The sequence below is a fragment of the Bubalus bubalis genome, chromosome 14 (assembly GCF_019923935.1).
Source record: "Bubalus bubalis isolate 160015118507 breed Murrah chromosome 14, NDDB_SH_1, whole genome shotgun sequence".
In the NCBI taxonomy this organism is placed as follows: domain Eukaryota; kingdom Metazoa; phylum Chordata; class Mammalia; order Artiodactyla; family Bovidae; genus Bubalus; species Bubalus bubalis.
Window position 1 is genome coordinate 72,518,105 of NC_059170.1, and position 19,077 is coordinate 72,537,181.

The 19,077-nt window shown below is 38.0% G+C and overlaps 1 protein-coding gene across 1 annotated transcript in view; it reads right to left on the reverse strand.

The window, feature by feature from the left end:
• LOC102405323 (ankyrin repeat domain-containing protein 26) overlaps nucleotides 1-19,077 on the reverse strand; it is a 90,018-nt gene that overhangs the window by 18,130 nt on the left and 52,811 nt on the right. The window contains exons 10-14 of the mRNA XM_045162576.1: nucleotides 11,771-11,945; nucleotides 11,278-11,535; nucleotides 10,152-10,234; nucleotides 3,068-3,186; nucleotides 1,452-1,622 (exon numbers count right to left, since the gene is read on the reverse strand). Of these exons, the coding sequence (XP_045018511.1) occupies nucleotides 1,452-1,622; nucleotides 3,068-3,186; nucleotides 10,152-10,234; nucleotides 11,278-11,535; nucleotides 11,771-11,945 (806 nt within the window). The remainder of the gene's footprint in view (nucleotides 1-1,451; nucleotides 1,623-3,067; nucleotides 3,187-10,151; nucleotides 10,235-11,277; nucleotides 11,536-11,770; nucleotides 11,946-19,077) is intronic.

Consider the following 19,077-nt stretch of genomic DNA (forward strand, 5'->3'; position numbering starts at 1 on the left):
GAAAAAACCCATTTTTTATCACCATGATATTAGCTTTTTGAGGGCTTATTATGCAACGGCTATGCATTATTACAAGCATTTGACATGTCTTAAAGGCATTTTAATCCTCACGATCATTCTGGGAGATAGGTAATATATTAGATCCTTTAGTTAGGAAGAAATGGAGCAAAGAAAGGCTGAGGAACTTGCTCAAGACCACACAGCAGTTCACCAACAGCCCAGAATTCAAACCCAGGAAATCTGGCCTGAACACTGCTGTTCCAAAATATGCTGAGAAAGTGATATTGAAAAGTCTTTTTAAGTAATATGATACCAAATGAATCTATATTATTATTTCATGTCTAGCTATAACTACAAATGATAATTCTGAATCTTAAAACATATTTCTAACAAAACAAAAATACTTTAGATGTAGGCAATAGTGGAAATCTACTTTCAATAAAGATTTGTTTTTTGTAAAGAAATTCATCAATACACATTCATTCAACCATTCTGCTGTTTCTTTATGCATCTGACACACACTTATTGAGCACATAATATGTGTTAATGAAACTTTTAGTACAGGAAGCATGGTTTTGTCATTTAGATCTTTATCATCCAAAGTAATAAACTGTAAAAGATTGTTAATTGTTTCTATTGAAAATAAACAAAATCCTCCCCTTTTCCCTGGAAGCTATAAACAACCATGAAGTTAATATGATGTGATGTTTCAGAGCACCTTACAAAATCATAGCTACCCACGATGATACTATCAACTAGAATCATCAAGGAATGATTAAATCCTATTCAGTATAACCTATTGTAAATTCATGATTATATAATTTTTAAAAATCTATGTATGATAGAATTAACTGAAGTAATCATCTACATATTCATTTACATAAGAATATTACGCTTCAGAGCCAATGAACAAGGCCTTACCAAAATCTACATATGAACAGAAGTACATATGTACATAATAATCATGTATAACAATAATAATGTACAATTAATTTATTGTAATAGTTTAAAGATAATGTCATACAATCAATAAGCTTTTTAATTTGGAAATGCAAATAAGATTAAACTCAGGACACACTTCCTCCTCTGGCTCATTTCCAACAGCATACACACTCTACAAGCTCCCCTCTTAACATTAAACAAGAAACTCTTTTGAACTCCACATTCCCCTTCAGTTACCATCCAGGTCTCCATTGCCTGTCCCAGTAAGTATTCCCTACGGAGTTGTTTATGTGTATTCACTACAGTCCAGCTTCCAAGTGGACTATTTACTGAAATGACTTCCGGCCAAAGGCAAGAGTCCTCTCCTTAACCTTTCTGCAGTGTTCATCCAGTAGAGTTGAGGATTCTCTTCTCTTGGCCTGTATACTATATTATGCTGCTCTATTTCCAGAAGAAGTATTCAGTGCTAATATTTCTTCCCCTAGAAATAAAGAATTTGTCCATGTTACCTGCCATCACCCTGATCCACTTCCCTTAAAATGCTGTCACCATTCACGTGCAGCAGGCCACCAGTCAGTGAATTGGTCTTTTCAAATATCGGTGCAATCACACGTCCTTCCGGTGTCCTTTTGTCAGCGTGCTTTTTCTTTACTCCCTTCCTGTGCACACCAGGATCGCTACTTTAAAAAGTCCAAAAAAAGCCAACGTTCTCAAATAATTTGACTAATAAAGAATAAAAAACCAATTCTTGTAAAATTCCAACTCTTACCCATATTAAGTCATTGATTAATTCACAAAACAGTTATGAAGTACCAACTATATGCAAGAAGACAAATTCTTCCTTCAAACAGAGATATACAATTATGATACAATATGATATGTAAGAGTTGACATATGAAAGTGATAAGTGAAATAAGGAAGGATTTACAGAAGAAGTGAAGACAGGAGGTCAAAAGGAAGAGAAAAGCGAGAAATCATTCTACTGGGAGATTAGAATGTGAGTACACAGATCAGGCACACGGCATCTAGGTTGTTTCCTAGGAACCTGGAAGGAAAAGTACAAAATACATGCGAGAAAGTAGAGAGATGCATCTGGAAAGACATTGGGAAGAACCTCAAGGGCTACACTGAAAACCTGGAGTTCACTGTCTAAACACCATGACTCTTAGACATGGGAGTCATAATTAGATTTACACTATATTTTTTTGTTTTGCTTTTAAATACAGTAATGTTTATTTTAGGAATTTCCCTGGTACTCCAGTGCTTAGGAATCTGCCTGCTGACGCAGGGGGCACAGGTTCGATCCCTGGGCAGGGAAGATAGCGCATGCCGCAGAGCAATGAATCCTGTGCTCCACAACCACTGAAGCCAGCACCCTGGAGCCCACACTCAGCCTCAAGAGAAGCCACCACACTGAGAAGCCCAAGCACTGCAGATGCAAAGAACCAGTGCAGCCAAAAAAAAAAAAAAAACAAAAAACTCAAAGAAAAAGGTAACGCTTAATTTAGATGATTTTTAAAATGACATGTGGCACATCCACCATGAAAGAAGAAATCAAATTTAGGCGGGGCGGGGTCAGTTTACTTGTAAACCACCCATATGTGTGACGTCAGCATCACGGATGAAAGGCAGGTGCCTCATCGGCTCTCCCGCCACCAACAGCGATCTGGCTCCATCCATGGACATACTCAAAGTGCTAGGAGAAAACTGCCAACCAAGAGTACTCTATCCAGAAAAGGTGTCTTTCAGAAATGAAGGAGAAATAAAAACTTTCCCAGACAAAGCAAACCTGAGGGAGTTCATCACCACTAGTCCCGCCTCATGAGAAATGCTGAAAGAAGTCCTCCGACTGAAATGAAAGGATGCTCATTAGTGACATAAATTTAACTTTACAACACACTGGTTAAGGCAAGTATGCAGTCAAATCCAGAATCCTCTAATACTGTAACACGGTGGTATGTTAACAAAGGAACTCTAGTATTAAGACTAAAGGACAAGAGTATTCAAAATAACTATATCCCTAGTAAAATATAAAATTCATAAATCACAAACATTAGCTCAAGTTAGAAATGATTTTACAGGAAAATAACAAATGACCTACTGTTAAATTTTGATATAGGCTTACCTATCAGAACCTTTATTCTCCATAGCAGGAAACGTCTGCTTGTTATTTCCTCCACTCTTTCTCTGCTGAATCAGTCGACTCTCATCAGCAGCATCTTTGTGCTTCTTTTCTTCTTCAACCTTTAATGAAAGTTTGACACTAAGAATAATCGCTATTACTTAATTCTAGAGACTCTGTTTTCAATTTATTATTTGACTCAGCATTTGCCCTGAGTTTAAGTGATAAAAATATATTTGTGCTTACATAAATTTTATCACTTACAAGTCACTGAAATTTTTGTAAAATGTGCTTCTTTCTGAGGGAAAGAAACAAAATTCCCCAAATCTCAAGAAAGGCTTTTTTAATAAGATACAATTATTCACATCCAGTCTTCCCCATCTGACTGGCAGAGATAGAGAAATAAAAACACACAACATCTGTCCTCTTCGGTCTTTACCACCTGGATTTTCCATTAAACAGTCAGATGTAGAGGATGTGACACCTTAGTGCCTCAGAAACAGAAAGGAAACTTTCTTCTTTCTGCACTAAAGCTATTCTTTCCCCACTGCCTTTTCTAATTCTTTTTTCATTTGGATCCAGGAGATAGCAAAAACCTGATGGTGTTCACTGAACTATATGAACCAAAGTTGACCAAAACACAAGGAGCAGAATGAAACTGAGGAGGTGTTAGTGTGGAATTCTGGAATATAAGTAATGCTTCCCAATTCCACATTCAGTAACCATCAAATTTTATAGCTAGAGGGTATGGAAATAACTATCTACCTTTGCCCCACTATTTACCAAAAACAGCTTTAAAATAAAAAAAAAGTTAAATGATTTGTTCAAAGCCCCTAAAGTGGCATTCCCTAACATTTTATGGCACCAAAAGAGATGATACAATTCTATAATCTTGAATCTGATGAAATTAACAAATGAATTCCTCAAATGAATCAGATAAGTTAAAAGCGTGACTTTGGCAAAGTAATTTAATTCATTAGTTGGGGTAGGGTTCATTCTCCTTTTTCTTTAAAGGGGAATAGCTACATTTTTTTCTTTTTTTTGTCTTACACAAAAGAGCAAGCAAGTTTAAAAACCTACTACTGAAGAAAGAAAAATCTCACAGCATCTCAAACCTCCATTCTTTCCTTTGGAGATAAACACTTGATTTTTTTTTTTTTTTCTTTTTTTGCTGAGGGTTTGTACTACCTATGGGCTTCCCTGGTGGCTCAGATTTTAAAGAATCTGCTTTCAATGCAGGAGACCTGGCTTCGATCCCTGGGTTGGGAAGATCCCGTGGAGAAGGGAACAGCTATCCTCTCCAATGATATTCTGGCCTGAAGAAATCCATGGACAGGGGAGCCTGCCCAGCTACAGTCCATGGGGTCGCCAAGAGTCAGACATGACTGACCAACTCTCACACACACATATACTACCTATGTGATAAAATCACACATATCAAAACTTACTACATTTTAGTAAACAACATCATGAAGAGGTCTCTCTCAAAAGAGACATCTGAAAGTGGTGATTAAGGCATATGTGGGAGCGCATGTATTTGTTATTAAAAACATCCTGGCCATGTTGGATATCTAAGTGCCCAGGGACTGAGGAAAGCAGAAAAGATCACACATATTCAACCACAATGAAGAGATTAGAGGGAACACGTGTTTATGTCCCTTCTCTCAGTCACTGCTTTCTTCCCATTCCGTGGAAATGCAACTTATATTTAATCCAACAAAATTTAAAAAAAAAAAAACACTGCAAAACCCTCGTTGATCATACTCCTTAAACACTTTCCTTGGTGCTTATTCTGGCTCCGAAGGTTACATGGTATACAGCTAAATGAGTTTCCCAGTCCATATGAAAGACTGACAGAGACAGAATTTGATTGATTGAAGGACAAAAGCCATGAAAACAGTTTCCTGAATTCCTATTATTTGGATGGCAGAAATAATCTATTTCTACACAATTACCTATTTAGATGACCCCACTTTATCCATAAGTAGAAAATCAAAATCGACCAGATCATCCAGAAAGGGAAAAACCAAAGCAAGAGCAAACGAATGTCTACCTCTTTTGGAAGCTGAATGTTCTCTTTTTCCAAAGCTAACAACACTACTTGTAACATGTCTATTGCATTCTTAAACCTCTGCATATCCTTCTGTAATTCTTCATTCAGATACACTTTGGATTCTCTGTGACTATTTGGTGGAGAAGAATTCCCATTTTCTAAATCGGGCTCCATGCTTTCATCCTCACTAGTACTGCAATTATCTGCATGCAGTAGCTTCTGGAACCAGTCCTGTATTGGTCTGCTTTTCTTATCAGTATTTTTAACGACAGCAGGAGTACCGTGACTTTTTATTTGAATTACGTGTTTCATCTTACCGGAGCAGACAAGCCACAGACTAGACCGACGTGTCTGTCCGATGTCTGTTTTCCGACTAGTGGGATTTTGCCTCATATTGTCTGACATTTACATATCAAACTCTTGGTCTTCTTTCACTTCAAATGTAACTACCTGGTCTCCTACTTTTTTATTTTCTGCATCATTATACAAACTCTCCTCATTTTTGGTAAACACATGTTCAATATCTAGTTTATCACTTTCAAGGTCTATTTTATTTTCACTGAAACAAAGCTTTGAAGATGACTGACAAGCATATCCTGGGGACCCATAGTTTATTCAAGGAAAAAACATTTTCAAGACTGGGTTCTTTTTGTTCAGGACATACTTGGAATACTAGATTCTTTACTGTCTGAGCCACCAGGGAAGCCCAACAATACTGGAGTGGGTACCCTATCCCTTCTCCAGGGAAATTTCCCGACCCAGGAATTGAACTGGGGTCTCCTGCATTGCAGGCAGATTCTTTACCAGCTGAGCTACCCAGGAAGCCCCTACATTCAGTTATATTATGTTCTAATATCCACCAAAGAAAGTGGATAAAGCATTTTTAGTAATATCTACTGATTTCCCACCCTGAAATGAAATAAATTAGAACATTATTATTTGTACCCTAAAAACAAAGGTCCAGTCTAGAAGGTTCGATTCTCTTAATAGGCAACTGGGTTGATTCTATGACCCTACTCTCTCCCTGAATGTTCATCCCAAGTCAGTTATGCTGAGATCACAGGCAGAATGAATCTTTCATCTTGGCATCAGTGGCTGGCGATTTCAACGGAAAACCTTGAGCCACTGGGAATGATTTCTCTTTACATGTATCTAGGTCAGGGGCTGTCATATTCATAATTTCAACTGCTTAATCTTATGATTCAGTATTTGATATCACCTTCTTAATCATGTAATGAAGTTATAAAAATGGAAGAAGTAAACAAGTCAGGAAATTTTTTTCCCTCAATTCCAAAGACGAACTATAAATTATAATAGATTCTAACAGTATTTTAAGTTGTATAATTAAAGTGCTATAAAAACTATTAAATTATTATCTATCAATTCTAAAAAGGTAATTTTGTGTTTTTTTTTTGTTTTAAATTTTATTTTATTTTTAAACTTTACATAATTGTATTAGTTTTGCCAAATATCAAAATGAATCCGCCACAGGTATACATGTGTTCCCCATCCTGAACCCTCCTCCCTCCTCCCTCCCCATACCATCCCTCTGGGTCTTCCCAGTGCACTAGCCCCCAGCATCCAGTATCGTGCATCGAACCTGGCCTGGCAACTCGTTTCATACATGATATTTTACATGTTTCAATGCCATTCTCCCAAATCTTCCCACCCTCTCCCTCTCCCACAGACTCCATAAGACTGTTCTATACATCAGTGTCTCTTTTGCTGTCTCGTACACAGGGTTATTGTTACCATCTTTCTAAATTCCATATATATGCGTTAGTATACTGTATTGGTGTTTCTCTTTCTGGCTTACTTCACTCTGTATAATAGGCTCCAGTTTCATCCACCTCATTAGAACTGATTCAAATGTATTCTTTTTAATGGCTGAGTACTACTCCATTGTGTATATGTACCTCTGCTTTCTTATCCATTCATCTGCTGTTGGACATCTAGGTTGCTTCCATGTCCTGGCTATTATAAACAGTGCTGCGATGAACACTGGGGTACACGTGTCTCTTTCTCTTCTGGTTTCCTCAGTGTGTATGCCCAGCAGTGGGATTGCTGGATCATAAGGCAGTTCTATTTCCAGTTTTTTAAGGAATCTCCACACTGTTCTCCATAGTGGCTGTACTAGTTTGCATTCCCACCAACAGTGTAAGAGGGTTCCCTTTTCTCCACACCCTCTCCAGCATTTATTGCTTGTAGACTTTTGGATCGCAGCCATTCTGGCTGGTGTGAAATGGTACCTCATAGTGGTTTTGATTTGCATTTCTTTGGTAATGAGTGATGTTGAGCATCTTTTCATGTGTTTGTTAGCCATCTGTATGTCTTCTTTGGAGAAATGTCTATTTAGTTCTTTGGCCCATTTTCTGATTGGGTCATTTATTTTTCTGGAGTTGAGCTGTAGGAGTTGCTTGTATATTTTTGAGATTAGTTGTTTGTCAGTTGCTTCATTTGCTATTATCTTCTCCCATTCTGAAGGCTGTCTTTTCACCTTGCTAATAGTTTCCTCTCATGTGCAGAAGCTTTTAAGGTTAATTAGGTCCCATTTGTTTATTTTTGCTTTTATTTCCAATATTCTGGGAGGTGGGTCATAGAGGATCCTGCTGTGATGTATGTCGGAGAGTGTTTTGCCTATGTTCTCTTCTAGGAGTTTTATAGTTTCTGGTCTTACGTTGAGATCTTTAATCCATTTTGAGTTTATTTTTGTGTATGGTGTTAGAAAGTGCTCTAGTTTCATTCTTTTACAAGTGGTTGACCAGATTTCCCAGCACCACTTGTTAAAGAGATTGTCTTTAATCCATTGTATATTCTTGCCTCCTTTGTCAAAGATAAGGTGTCCATATGTGCGTGGATTTATCTCTGGGCTTTCTATTTTGTTCCATTGATCTATATTCCTGTCTTTGTGCCAGTACCATACTGTCTTGATAACTGTGGCTTTGTAGTAGAGCCTGAAGTCAGGTAGGTTGATTCCTCCAGTTCCATTCTTCTTTCTCAAGATCGCTTTGGCTGTTCAAGGTTTTTTGTATTTCCATACAAATTGTGAAATTATTTGTTCTAGCTCTGTGAAGAATGCTGTTGGTAGCTTGATAGGGATTGCATTGAATCTATAAATTGCTTTGGGTAGTATACTCATTTTCACTATATTGATTCTTCCAATCCATGAACATGCTATATTTCTCCATCTGTAAGTGTCCTCTTTGATTTCTTTCACCAGTGTTGTAGAGTTTTCTATATATAGGTCTTTAGTTTCTTTAGGTAGATATATTCCTAAGTATTTTATTCTTTCCGTTGCAAGGGTGAATGCAATTGTTTCCTTAATTTCTCTTTCTGTTTTCTCATTATTAGTATATAGGAATGCAAGGGATTTCTGTGTGTTGATTTATATCCTGCAACTTTACTATAGTCATTGATTAGTTCTAGTAATTTTCTGGTGGAGTCTTTAGGGTTTTCTGTGTAGAGGATCATGTCATCTGCAAATAGTGAGAGTTTTACTTCTTCTTTTCCAATTTGGATTCCTTTTATTTCTTTTTCTGTTCTGATTGCTGTGGCCAAAACTTCCAAAACTATGTTGAATAGTAATGGTGAAAGTGGGCACCCTTGTCTTGTTCCTGACTTTAGAGGAAATGCTTTCAATTTTTCACCATTGAGGATAATGTTTGCTGTGGGTTTGTCATATATAGCTTTGATTATGTTGAGGTATGTTCCTTCTACTCCTGCTTTCTGGAGAGTTTTTATCATAAATGGATGTTGAATTTTGTCAAAGGCTTTCTCTGCATCTATTGAGATAATCATATGGTTTTTATTTTTCAATTTGTTAATGTGGTGTATTACATTGATTGATTTGCGGATATTGAAGAATCCTTGCATCCCTGGGATAAAGCCCACTTGGTCATGGTGTATGATCTTTTTAATGTGTTGTTGGATTCTGATTGCTAGAATTTTGTTAAGGATTTTTGCATCTATGTTCATCAGTGATATTGGCCTGTAGTTTTCTTTTTTTGTGGGATCTTTGTCAGGTTTTGGTATTAGGGTGATGGTGGCCTCATAGAATGAGTTTGGAAGTTTACCTTCCTCTGCAATTTTATGGAAGAGCTTGAGCAGGATAGGTGTTAGCTCTTCTCTAAATTTTTGGTAGAATTCAGCTGTGAAGCTGTCTGGACCTGGGCTTTTGTTTGCTGGAAGATTTTTGATTACAGTTTCAATTTCTGTGCTTGTGATGGGTCTGTTAAGATTTTCAATTTCTTCCTGGTCCAGTTTTGGAAAGTTGTACTTTTCTAAGAGTTTGTCCATTTCTTCCACGTTGTCCATTTTATTGGCATATAATTGTTGATAGTAGTCTCTTATGATCCTTTGTATTTCTGTGTTGTCTGTTGTGATCTCTCCATTTTCGTTTCTAATTTTATTGATTTGATTTTTCTCCCTTTGTTTCTTGATGAGTCTGGCTAATGATATGTCAATTTTATTTATCCTTTCAAAGAACCAGCTTTTGGTTTTGTTGATTTTTGCTATGGTCTCTTTTGTTTCTTTTGCATTTATTTCTGCTCTAAATTTTAAGATTTCTTTCCTTCTACTAACACTGGGGTTCTCCATTTCTTCCTTTTCTAGTTGCTTTAGGTGTAGAGTTAGGTTATTTATTTGACTCTTTTCTTGTTTCTTGAGGTGTGCCTGTATTGCTATGAACTTTCCCCTTAGGACTGCTTTTACCGTGTCCCACAGGTTTTGGGTTGTTGTGTTTTCATTTTCATTCGTTTCTATGCAAATTTTGATTTCTTTTTTGATTTCTTCTGTGATTTGTTGGTTATTCAGCAGTGTGTTGTTCAGCCTCCATATGTTGGAATTTTTAATAGTTTTTCTCCTGTAATTGAGATCTAATCTTACTGCATTGTGGTCAGAAAAGATGCTTGGAATTAAAAAGGTAATTTTGAAAGGCAATTTTATTTGTTATGGACTCTGTTACACACTGTATTGTGTTGCTGAAGCATAGAAAATGGTATTAAACCAGAAATTTAAATTTATAGTTTTACTTACCTGTGTATGGTTATTTTCATCTCCATCAGGTTTTTCTTGTTCTCCCTCCAATATCACTTCCAAGTCTAGTTCTCCTGACAAATCTGCATGTTTAGTTAAAATTACTTAGAATATTTAGATAAAAGACATAATCTTTATTTAAAACACAGATTTAAAACATTGTATCAAATGACAGCTTAAGTCGATATTTGTCTTCAGATGAATATTTACTTCTTTAAGAAATACTTCCAATGATCAAAAACTTCAACAAACCATTTGGGAAACACCAGATGTCACCAGGATACAGACACACAAACACCTCAAAGGTTCATTCATGAATTCATCCAAGCATCAGTGAAAAAAACAATCAGACACTAAACAAAATTTCAAAATACAGGACAGACATATAAAGTTACAGTATATTCTCTTCTCTACTTCATCACAGTACCTTTTTAACAACACGCCAAGCTTCAACTGCATTATTATTCTTAGTTTACAAAATTCCTCTTACTTTTTATGCTTTTATCAATTCCTTCATCTGAAATGCTTCCCTGTACTCTTCTGACAAATTACTTTTCATCTCTTAAGACTCAACCTGCTTTGTGAAGTTGCCCTTGATTACAGCTATCTTTCCCCTGATAAAGAGGTATCCCTTTCCTTGTAGCTACCTTGGTACTTTGTAGATTTTTCTAGTGTACCTTTCTAGACTTCTCTAGTGATAGATATAGATCTGAGCTGTAAATTATTTCTTCACATGTCTATCCTCTTGGCTTTTAGACTGCAGAGGACAAGCTGTAAAAAATCACCTTAGTATAAATATTCTTTATTTTTTTCAATAATTACTTGTCTACCTAGGTCTCACAAAGAGTCCCAGAGTTCTAAATATAATCCTGCTACCCACCCTCAGATGTATGCTAAATACTAGCCTAAACAAACTTGCTTCCTCCAAACTCTGTTATTTATTATATTACTATGGTCAGAGGGAGAATGCAAGCACTTTGCTAAGAGATATTGTTTGGCTGCAGGTTGCATAAAAGGAGTCAGCACAAGGTAGATTTTGCCACAAAATCTAATCCAGAACTGTCAGAAGGGCGGTAAGGCTGTGCCCAGGTGGTGCATGGCTGAGTGCCCTGGGCTTCTGCATTACCTTCTTTGCTTCCTCTGTTTCCTGGCAGCGGGGACTGGCACGGGTGATGGGGCATGGAATTCCCTACCAGAAACACTGCTGCATTTTTCATCTTTTCTTTATCTGTTACAGTCTTCTGTCCGAGTTCTGTGGGTGCCGATTGATTTTTGGTCACTGATTGGAACGCCAACAGACGCTGATCATCACCTTTCAAATGCCTGGCTCTTTGACAAGTCTCACTATTGAGGCTCAAACTAGTCGAATCCCAATCTGAAAAATCTGAAAACAAAGTTTCCATTTATCAGGATCTGAGTAAGAATACAACTCTGACTACCTCGTACAAAGTCTTTCTTCAGAGAATCAGTTCCACGTCCCCCTTCCCCTCAAACTCACTACTCCTTCAGAGGTGACTCTATCTTACATGTCACTGTCATTCACGAAGAGACATTAACTAACATGTCTCATTTCTTCTACTTTTTATGTTCTAGTATTACTTTGATTCGATCTTTATTACCTTCTTTGCTTCCTCTGTTTCCTGGCAGCGGGGACTGGCACGGGTGATGGGGCATGGAATTCCCTACAAGAAACACCGCTGCATTTTTCATCTTTTCTTTATCTGCTACGGTCTTCTGTCCGAGTTCTGTGGGTGCCAATTGGTTTTTGGTCATTGATTGGGATGCCAACGGACGCTGATCATCACCTTTCAAATGCCTGGCTCTTTGACAAATCTCACTATTGAAGCTCAAACTAGTCGAATCCCAATCTGAAAAATCTGAAAACAAAGTCTCCATTTATCAGGATCTGAGTAAGAATACAACTCTGTCTACCTGTATTTCATAAGAACTTTATTATTATTTTCCTTCAACATACAAATATTTTATTAACAAAATTCATCTCTATTTTACATTTAATTTTGCATGATAATATTGTGTGTTCTAGAGACCATGGTTTTAAAAACACTTTTAATGAGTGGTACTACTTTCATTAATGGTAGAAACCTAGACAACACATTAAAAAGCAAAGACATCACTTTGCTGACAAAGGTCCGTACAGGCAAAGCTCTGGTTTTTTCAGTAGTCGCATGTGACAGTTGGACCACAAAGAAGACTGAGCACCAAAGAATTGATGCTTTCAAATTGTGCTGGAGAGACTCTTGAGAGTCCCCTGGACAGCAAAGAGATCAAACCAGTCAATCCTAAGGGAGATCAACCCTGAATATTCATTGGAAGGACTGATGCTGAAGCTGAAGCTTCAATACTTGGCACACCTGATGTGAACAGCTGGCTCACCGGAAAAGCACCTGATGCTGGGAAAGACTGAGGGCAGGATGAGAAGGGGAGGGCAAGAAGAGAAGGGGGCGGCAGAGGATGAGATGGTTGGACAGCATCGCTGATTCAATGGACATGAACTTGGGTGAACTCCGGGAGATGGTGAGGGACAGAGAGGCCTGGCTGCAGTCCATGGGGTCACAAAGAGTTGGGCACGACTTAGCGACTGAATACCACCACCATCAACAACTACTTTAATTTCAATGAGACAGTCTTTCCTCAATGTAGAAATATCTTCAGAACTCATTTTTAAAGCCTTGGATAAACGTCATAACCTGGAGAAGGAAATGGCAACCCACTCCAGTATTCTTGCCTCTTGCCTGGAAAATCTCTTGGACAGAGGATCCTGGCGGGCTATAGTCCATGAGGTCGCAGTGGTTGAACACAACTTAGCGACTAAACAAAAATATCATAAACTTCTATAAGAAATGATAGCCTGGTGTGTGACTAATTGTTTCCATGTGAAAACAGGTAAGTCTAGGACCACACTGGATCCAAAGAGCACAGAGGGAAGACAGGAATGAATACACCACAAAAAACTAAAACGGTCAGATCTAAATTTCTTAAGAGAAGTCAAAGAAACAAGCAAGAAATGTAAAAGTGAAACTTAAAACCCTGGGTCAACACAAGGGCCCCTTTATCATTTTACATCCAACCACTTCAATGTTTTAAAACAGTGGTTCTCAAGTGTCCCCTCAGAATTGCTGAAGTCCAGAGACCCATCGAGTCAGGGGGTCCAAGAGGTCAGAACTATTTTCACAACAACAGTAAACATTACTTCCATTCTCATTCTACTCTGAGGGCACAGTGGAGTTCTTCAGAGACAATATGTGATATCATAACACTAAGACTAATGGAATTAGCAACTATGATTGTGTGTGCTTGTATTTTAAGTTTTTCAGTTTTATTTTCCAATATAGTGAACAACAATAGACTTAAACAAAGTTCCTTGGAATTTTCAATAATCTTTAGAAGTATAAAAGGATCCTAAAGCCAAAAACTTTCAGAATCACTGTTTTTTTTTTTAAGTGTTATTTTTGAAATTGCTTTTTTTTTAAATTTTATTTTATTTTTAAACTTTACATAACTGTATTAGTTTTGCCAAATATCAAAATGAATCCACCACAGGTATATATGTGTTCCCCATCCTGAACCCTCCTCCCTCCTCCCTCCCCATTCCATCCCTCTGGGTCCTCCCAGTGCACCAGCCCCAAGCATCCAGTATCGTGCATCGAACCTGGACTGGCAACTCATTTCATACATGATATTTTACATGTTTCAATGCCATTCTCCCAAATCTTCCCACCCTCTCCCTCTCTCACAGAGTCCATAAGACTGTTCTATACATCAGTGTCTCTTTTGCTGTCTCGTACACAGGGTTATTGTTACCATCTTTCTAAATTCCATATATATGCGTTAGTATACTGTATTGGTGTTTCTCTTTCTGGCTTACTTCACTCTGTATAATAGGCTCCAGTTTCATCCACCTCATTAGAACTGATTCAAATGTATTCTTTTTAATGGCTGAGTACTACTCCATTGTGTATATGTACCTCTGCTTTCTTATCCATTCATCTGCTGATGGACATCTAGGTTGCTTCCATGTCCTGGCTATTATAAACAGTGCTGCGATGAACACTGGGGTACACGTGTCTCTTTCTCTTCTGGTTTCCTCAGTGTGTATGCCCAGCAGTGGGATTGCTGGATCATAAGGCAGTTCTATTTCCAGTTTTTTAAGGAATCTCCACACTGTTCTCCATAGTGGCTGTACTAGTTTGCATTCCCACCAACAGTGTAAGAGGGTTCCCTTTTCTCCACACCCTCTCCAGCATTTATTGCTTGTAGACTTTTGTTTGTTTGTTTGTTTTTTAGTTTTCTTTTTTTTTAAATTTTATTTTATTTTTAAACTTTACATAACTGTATTAGTTTTGCCAAGTATCAAAATGAATCCGCCACAGGTATACATGTGTTCCCCATCCTGAACCCTCCTCCCTCCTCCCTCCCCATTCCATCCCTCTGGGTCGTCCCAGTGCACTAGCCCCAAGCATCCAGTATCGTGCATCGAACCTGGACTGGCAACTCGTTTCATACATGATATTTTACATGTTTCAATGCCATTCTCGCAAATCTTCCCGCCCACTCCCTCTCCAACAGAGTCCATAAGACTGTTCTATACATCAGTGTCTCTTTTGCTGTCTTGTACACAGGGTTATTGTTACCATCTTTCTAAATTCCATATATATGCGTTAGTATACTGTATTGGTGTTTCTCTTTCTGGCTTACTTCACTCTGTATAATAGGCTCCAGTTTCATCCACCTCATTAGAACTGATTCAAATGTATTCTTTTTAATGGCTGAGTAATACTCCATTGTATATATGTACCATAGCTTTCTTATCCATTCATCTGCTGATGGACATCTAGGTTGCTTCCATGTCCTGGCTATTATAAACAGTGCTGCGATGAACATTGGGGTACACGTGTCTCTTTCCCTTCTGGTTTCCTCAGTGTGTATGCCCAGCAGTGGGATTGCTGGATCATAAGGCAGGTCTATTTCCAGTTTTTTAAGGAATCTCCACACTGTTCTCCATAGTGGCTGTACTAGTTTGCATTCCCACCAACAGTGTAAGAGGGTTCCCTTTTCTCCACACCCTCTCCAGCATTTATTACTTGTAGACTTTTGGATCGCAGCCGTTCTGACTGGTGTGAAATGGTACCTCATAGTGGTTTTGATTTGCATTTCTCTGATAATGAGTGATGTTGAGCATCTTTTCATGTGTTTGTTAGCCATCTGTATGTCTTCTTTGGAGAAATGTCTATTTAGTTCTTTGGCCCATTTTCTGATTGGGTCATTTATTTTTCTGGAGTTGAGCTGTAGGAGTTGCTTGTATATTCTCGAGATTAGTTGTTTGTCAGTTGCTTCATTTGCTATTATCTTCTCCCATTCTGAAGGCTGCCTTTTCACCTTACTAATAGTTTCCTTTGATGTGCAGAAGCTTTTAATAAAATCACTGTTTTAAAACATTATGTCTATCGAATCTAAGGTATGATTACTTCCCCTACTTCTAATAATCAAAGATACCACACACACACACACAGTCTGCTAATCAAAACATCTGATCGGCCTACATTCACCTGTGTATCGACACTAAAATGAAATAATTATAAGCAGAACTACAACTGATATTAACAAGTGAAGCTTTACTCTAGGTAAAGGTCAGAGATCAATTAAGCATTTTTGGACACTGGAAAAATCTTCAATTCTGTTCAGTGGCTCAGTCCTGTCCGACTCTTTGTGACCGCATGAATTGCAGCATGCCAGGCCTCCCTGTCCATCACCAACTCCCGGAGTTCACTCAGACTCATGTCCATCGAGTCAGTGATGCCATCCAGCCATCTCATCCTCTGTCATCCCCTTCTCCTCCTGCCCCCAATCCCTCCCAGCATCCAAGTCTTTTCCAATGAGTCAACTCTTCACATGAGGTGGCCAAAGTACTGGAGTTTCAGCTTTAGCATCATTCCTTCCAAAGAAATCCCAGGGCTGATCTCCTTCAGAATGGACTGGTTGGATCTCCTTGCAGTCCAAGGGACTCTCAATAGTCTTCTCCAACACCACAGTTCAAAAGCATCAATTCTTCAGTGCTCAGCTTTCTTCACAGTCCAAATCTCACATCCATACATGACCACGGGAAAAACCATAGCCTTGACTAGACGGACCTTTTTTGGCAAAGTAATCTCTGCTTTTCAATACGCTATGTAGGTCGGTCATAACTTTCCTTCCAAGGAGTAAGTGTCTTTTAATTTCATGGCTGAAAACACCATCTGCAGTGATTTTGGAGCCCCCAAAAATAAAGTCTGACAATGTTTCTACTGTTTCCCCATCTATTTGCCATGAAGTGATGGGACCGGATGCCATGATCTTAGTTTGCTGAATGTTGAGCTTTAAGCCAACTTTTTCAGTCTCCTCTTTCACTTTCATCAAGAGGCTTTTTAGTTCCTCTTCACTTTCTGCCATAAGGGTGGTGTCATCTGCATATCCGAGGTTATTGATATTTCTCCCAGCAATCTTGATTCCAGCTTGTGCTTCTTCCAGCCCAGCGTTTCTCATGATGTACTCTGCCTATAAGTTAAATAAGCAGGGTGACAATATACAGCCTTGGCATACTCCTTTTCCTATTAGGAACAAGTCTGTTGTTCCATGTCCAGTTCTAACTGTTGCTTCCTGACCTGCATACAGGTTTTTCAAGAGGTAGGTCAGGTGGTCTGGTATTCCCATCTCTTTCAGAATTTTCCACAGTTTATTGTGATCCACACAGTCAAAGGCTTTGGCATAGTCAATAAAGCAGAAATAGATGTTTTTCTGGAACTCTCTTGCTTTTTCGATGATCCAGCGGATATTGGCAATTTGATCTCTGGTTCCTCTGCCTTTTCTAAACCCAGCTTGAACATCTGGAAGTTCACGGTTCACATACTGCTGAAGCCTGGCTCGGAGAATTTTGAGCATTACTTTACTAGCGTATGAGATGAGTGCAATTGTGTGGTAGTTTGAACATTCTTTGGCATTGCCTTTCTTTGGGATTGGAATGAAAACTGACCTTTTCCAGTCCTATGGCCATTGCCGAGTTTTCCAAATCTGCTGAAAAATCTTAGGGTCTAATAATTAATCTCTGAGAATTCCTGAGAATACAGAGATTCCAAACTGAGAACTTAAGGGTATTGAAACATATACAGAAACATCTTGAGTTCAAGCTTACATTTTAAACATTTCTTGTTCATATGCTTGTAAATATCTTTTTTTTCAAAACATGGATACCAACAATAACATTTGCCTTATGTATGTCCAGTTCTTCAACTAAATTTGCAAAAAGAAGTCAGGAGTACGAAGAGCTAGCATTTCAAATATTTCAGTGTCCCTCCTTCCAGAAGGGACTTCCCTGATGGCTCGATGGTAAAGCATCTGCCAGCAATGCAGCAGCCAGAGTTAAGTGTGTATTGCAAAATTTACCTGAATTAGATGTTTGTGGTTTCTTCATTCCTACTGTTTTATTAGGAACAGAATCTTTCACTCTGACTGCAGGCTGAATTGGTTTGGAAACAAGTTGATTATTAAATAATGTACATATGATACAATCCACAGTTCATAATTCAAGATAAAAGTATACGTGTTTGTACCTTCACATTAGGACATTTCTCAGGAGAAGCTAAAAGGCAAAAGGGACACAGAGTTAATTACATGTAAACATGAAAGCCAGCTGTACATCCAGGCAGAGTTAGTACCGAGCAGAATCCTCGTGCTCAGCCTTGACATTGAATACATTCTGTTTCAGTGTCTTGTTTTTAGGGGGATGTTAGGACACAGGCAAAACAGACATAGGAATCCATTATAGATAGTGAAGAAAAAACAGGAATACAGGTTTACCAAAACATGCAGTAAGATTCCAAAAGTAACATCATGTTTTCAATGACTTCAGAAAATATTAAAGAGTACATAGACCAATGTGAATGTGCTGACTGATGAGGAGAAAATTAATCTTAATCAGAGGAGCAAATCATGACCCCAAGAAGATAAACGTGCAAGCTGATGGTAAAATGCACCAGTATATCTTGAATGCAATATAGCAGTAACATTTCCACCATTATACTGCAAGTATTTAACATGTTCTTCAACCTGTCCAGTCATTTAAGAAGTGCACAGTTGGGATGACAGTTCAGCTGAATGTATAATTCATTTCTCATCAGAGAAAGAGTAATGAACTGATTAGCTCGAATATACACTTGTAGAAAAACGGTTCATAAAAATATTCATTTTTTTCCCATACCCATGTGGGCTACTGGTATGCCTGCACATCTTGGCTCCTCTAGTTTAGTCATCTTAAAATTTCTCGATCCATTCACGCAAGAAGGCATGTAAGACACACTTACAAAATAATGTACAATAAATTCTCAACATTGAAATACAATGATCAAAAAGGAAATAATAAATTTAATTGCCACAGAATTATTAGATGTTAAAAATCTTGCATGTTTTAAAATCAGTGTAGTATTTATTGAAAATAACAATTCTAGCATTTAGGGAATGAACCCTATCGATCTGTTTTGTTTCAAAACTTAGTTTGGTTGGGTACATCATGCTAATGCTTCAAAGGATTTCTGTGAAACCACTGTCAGAAACTCAGTTATCTTAAAAATAAAGTCAATCCCTCCATATTCAAATTAATCTAATTTGAATAACAAATACCAGTACAACATATGTCTTTGATGTCTATAGTTACTTGGAGTAGCTGGGGTTGTCCCTACTTCTAGCACCCCCTCCTGCCTCCCGTATTATCGGGAACAACAATGATCTTATCTCTTTTCAGGGTAAATACACTGAAGCCATCCAGATGGAGTTCTCTCAAGTGTCCTCATCGACTCCAAACTCACCTCCCTAAAGCCTTACTTTCCTCCCTTTGTCCTTTCACTAGAGTCTTCCCTCTATAAAGGGTAATCTCTGG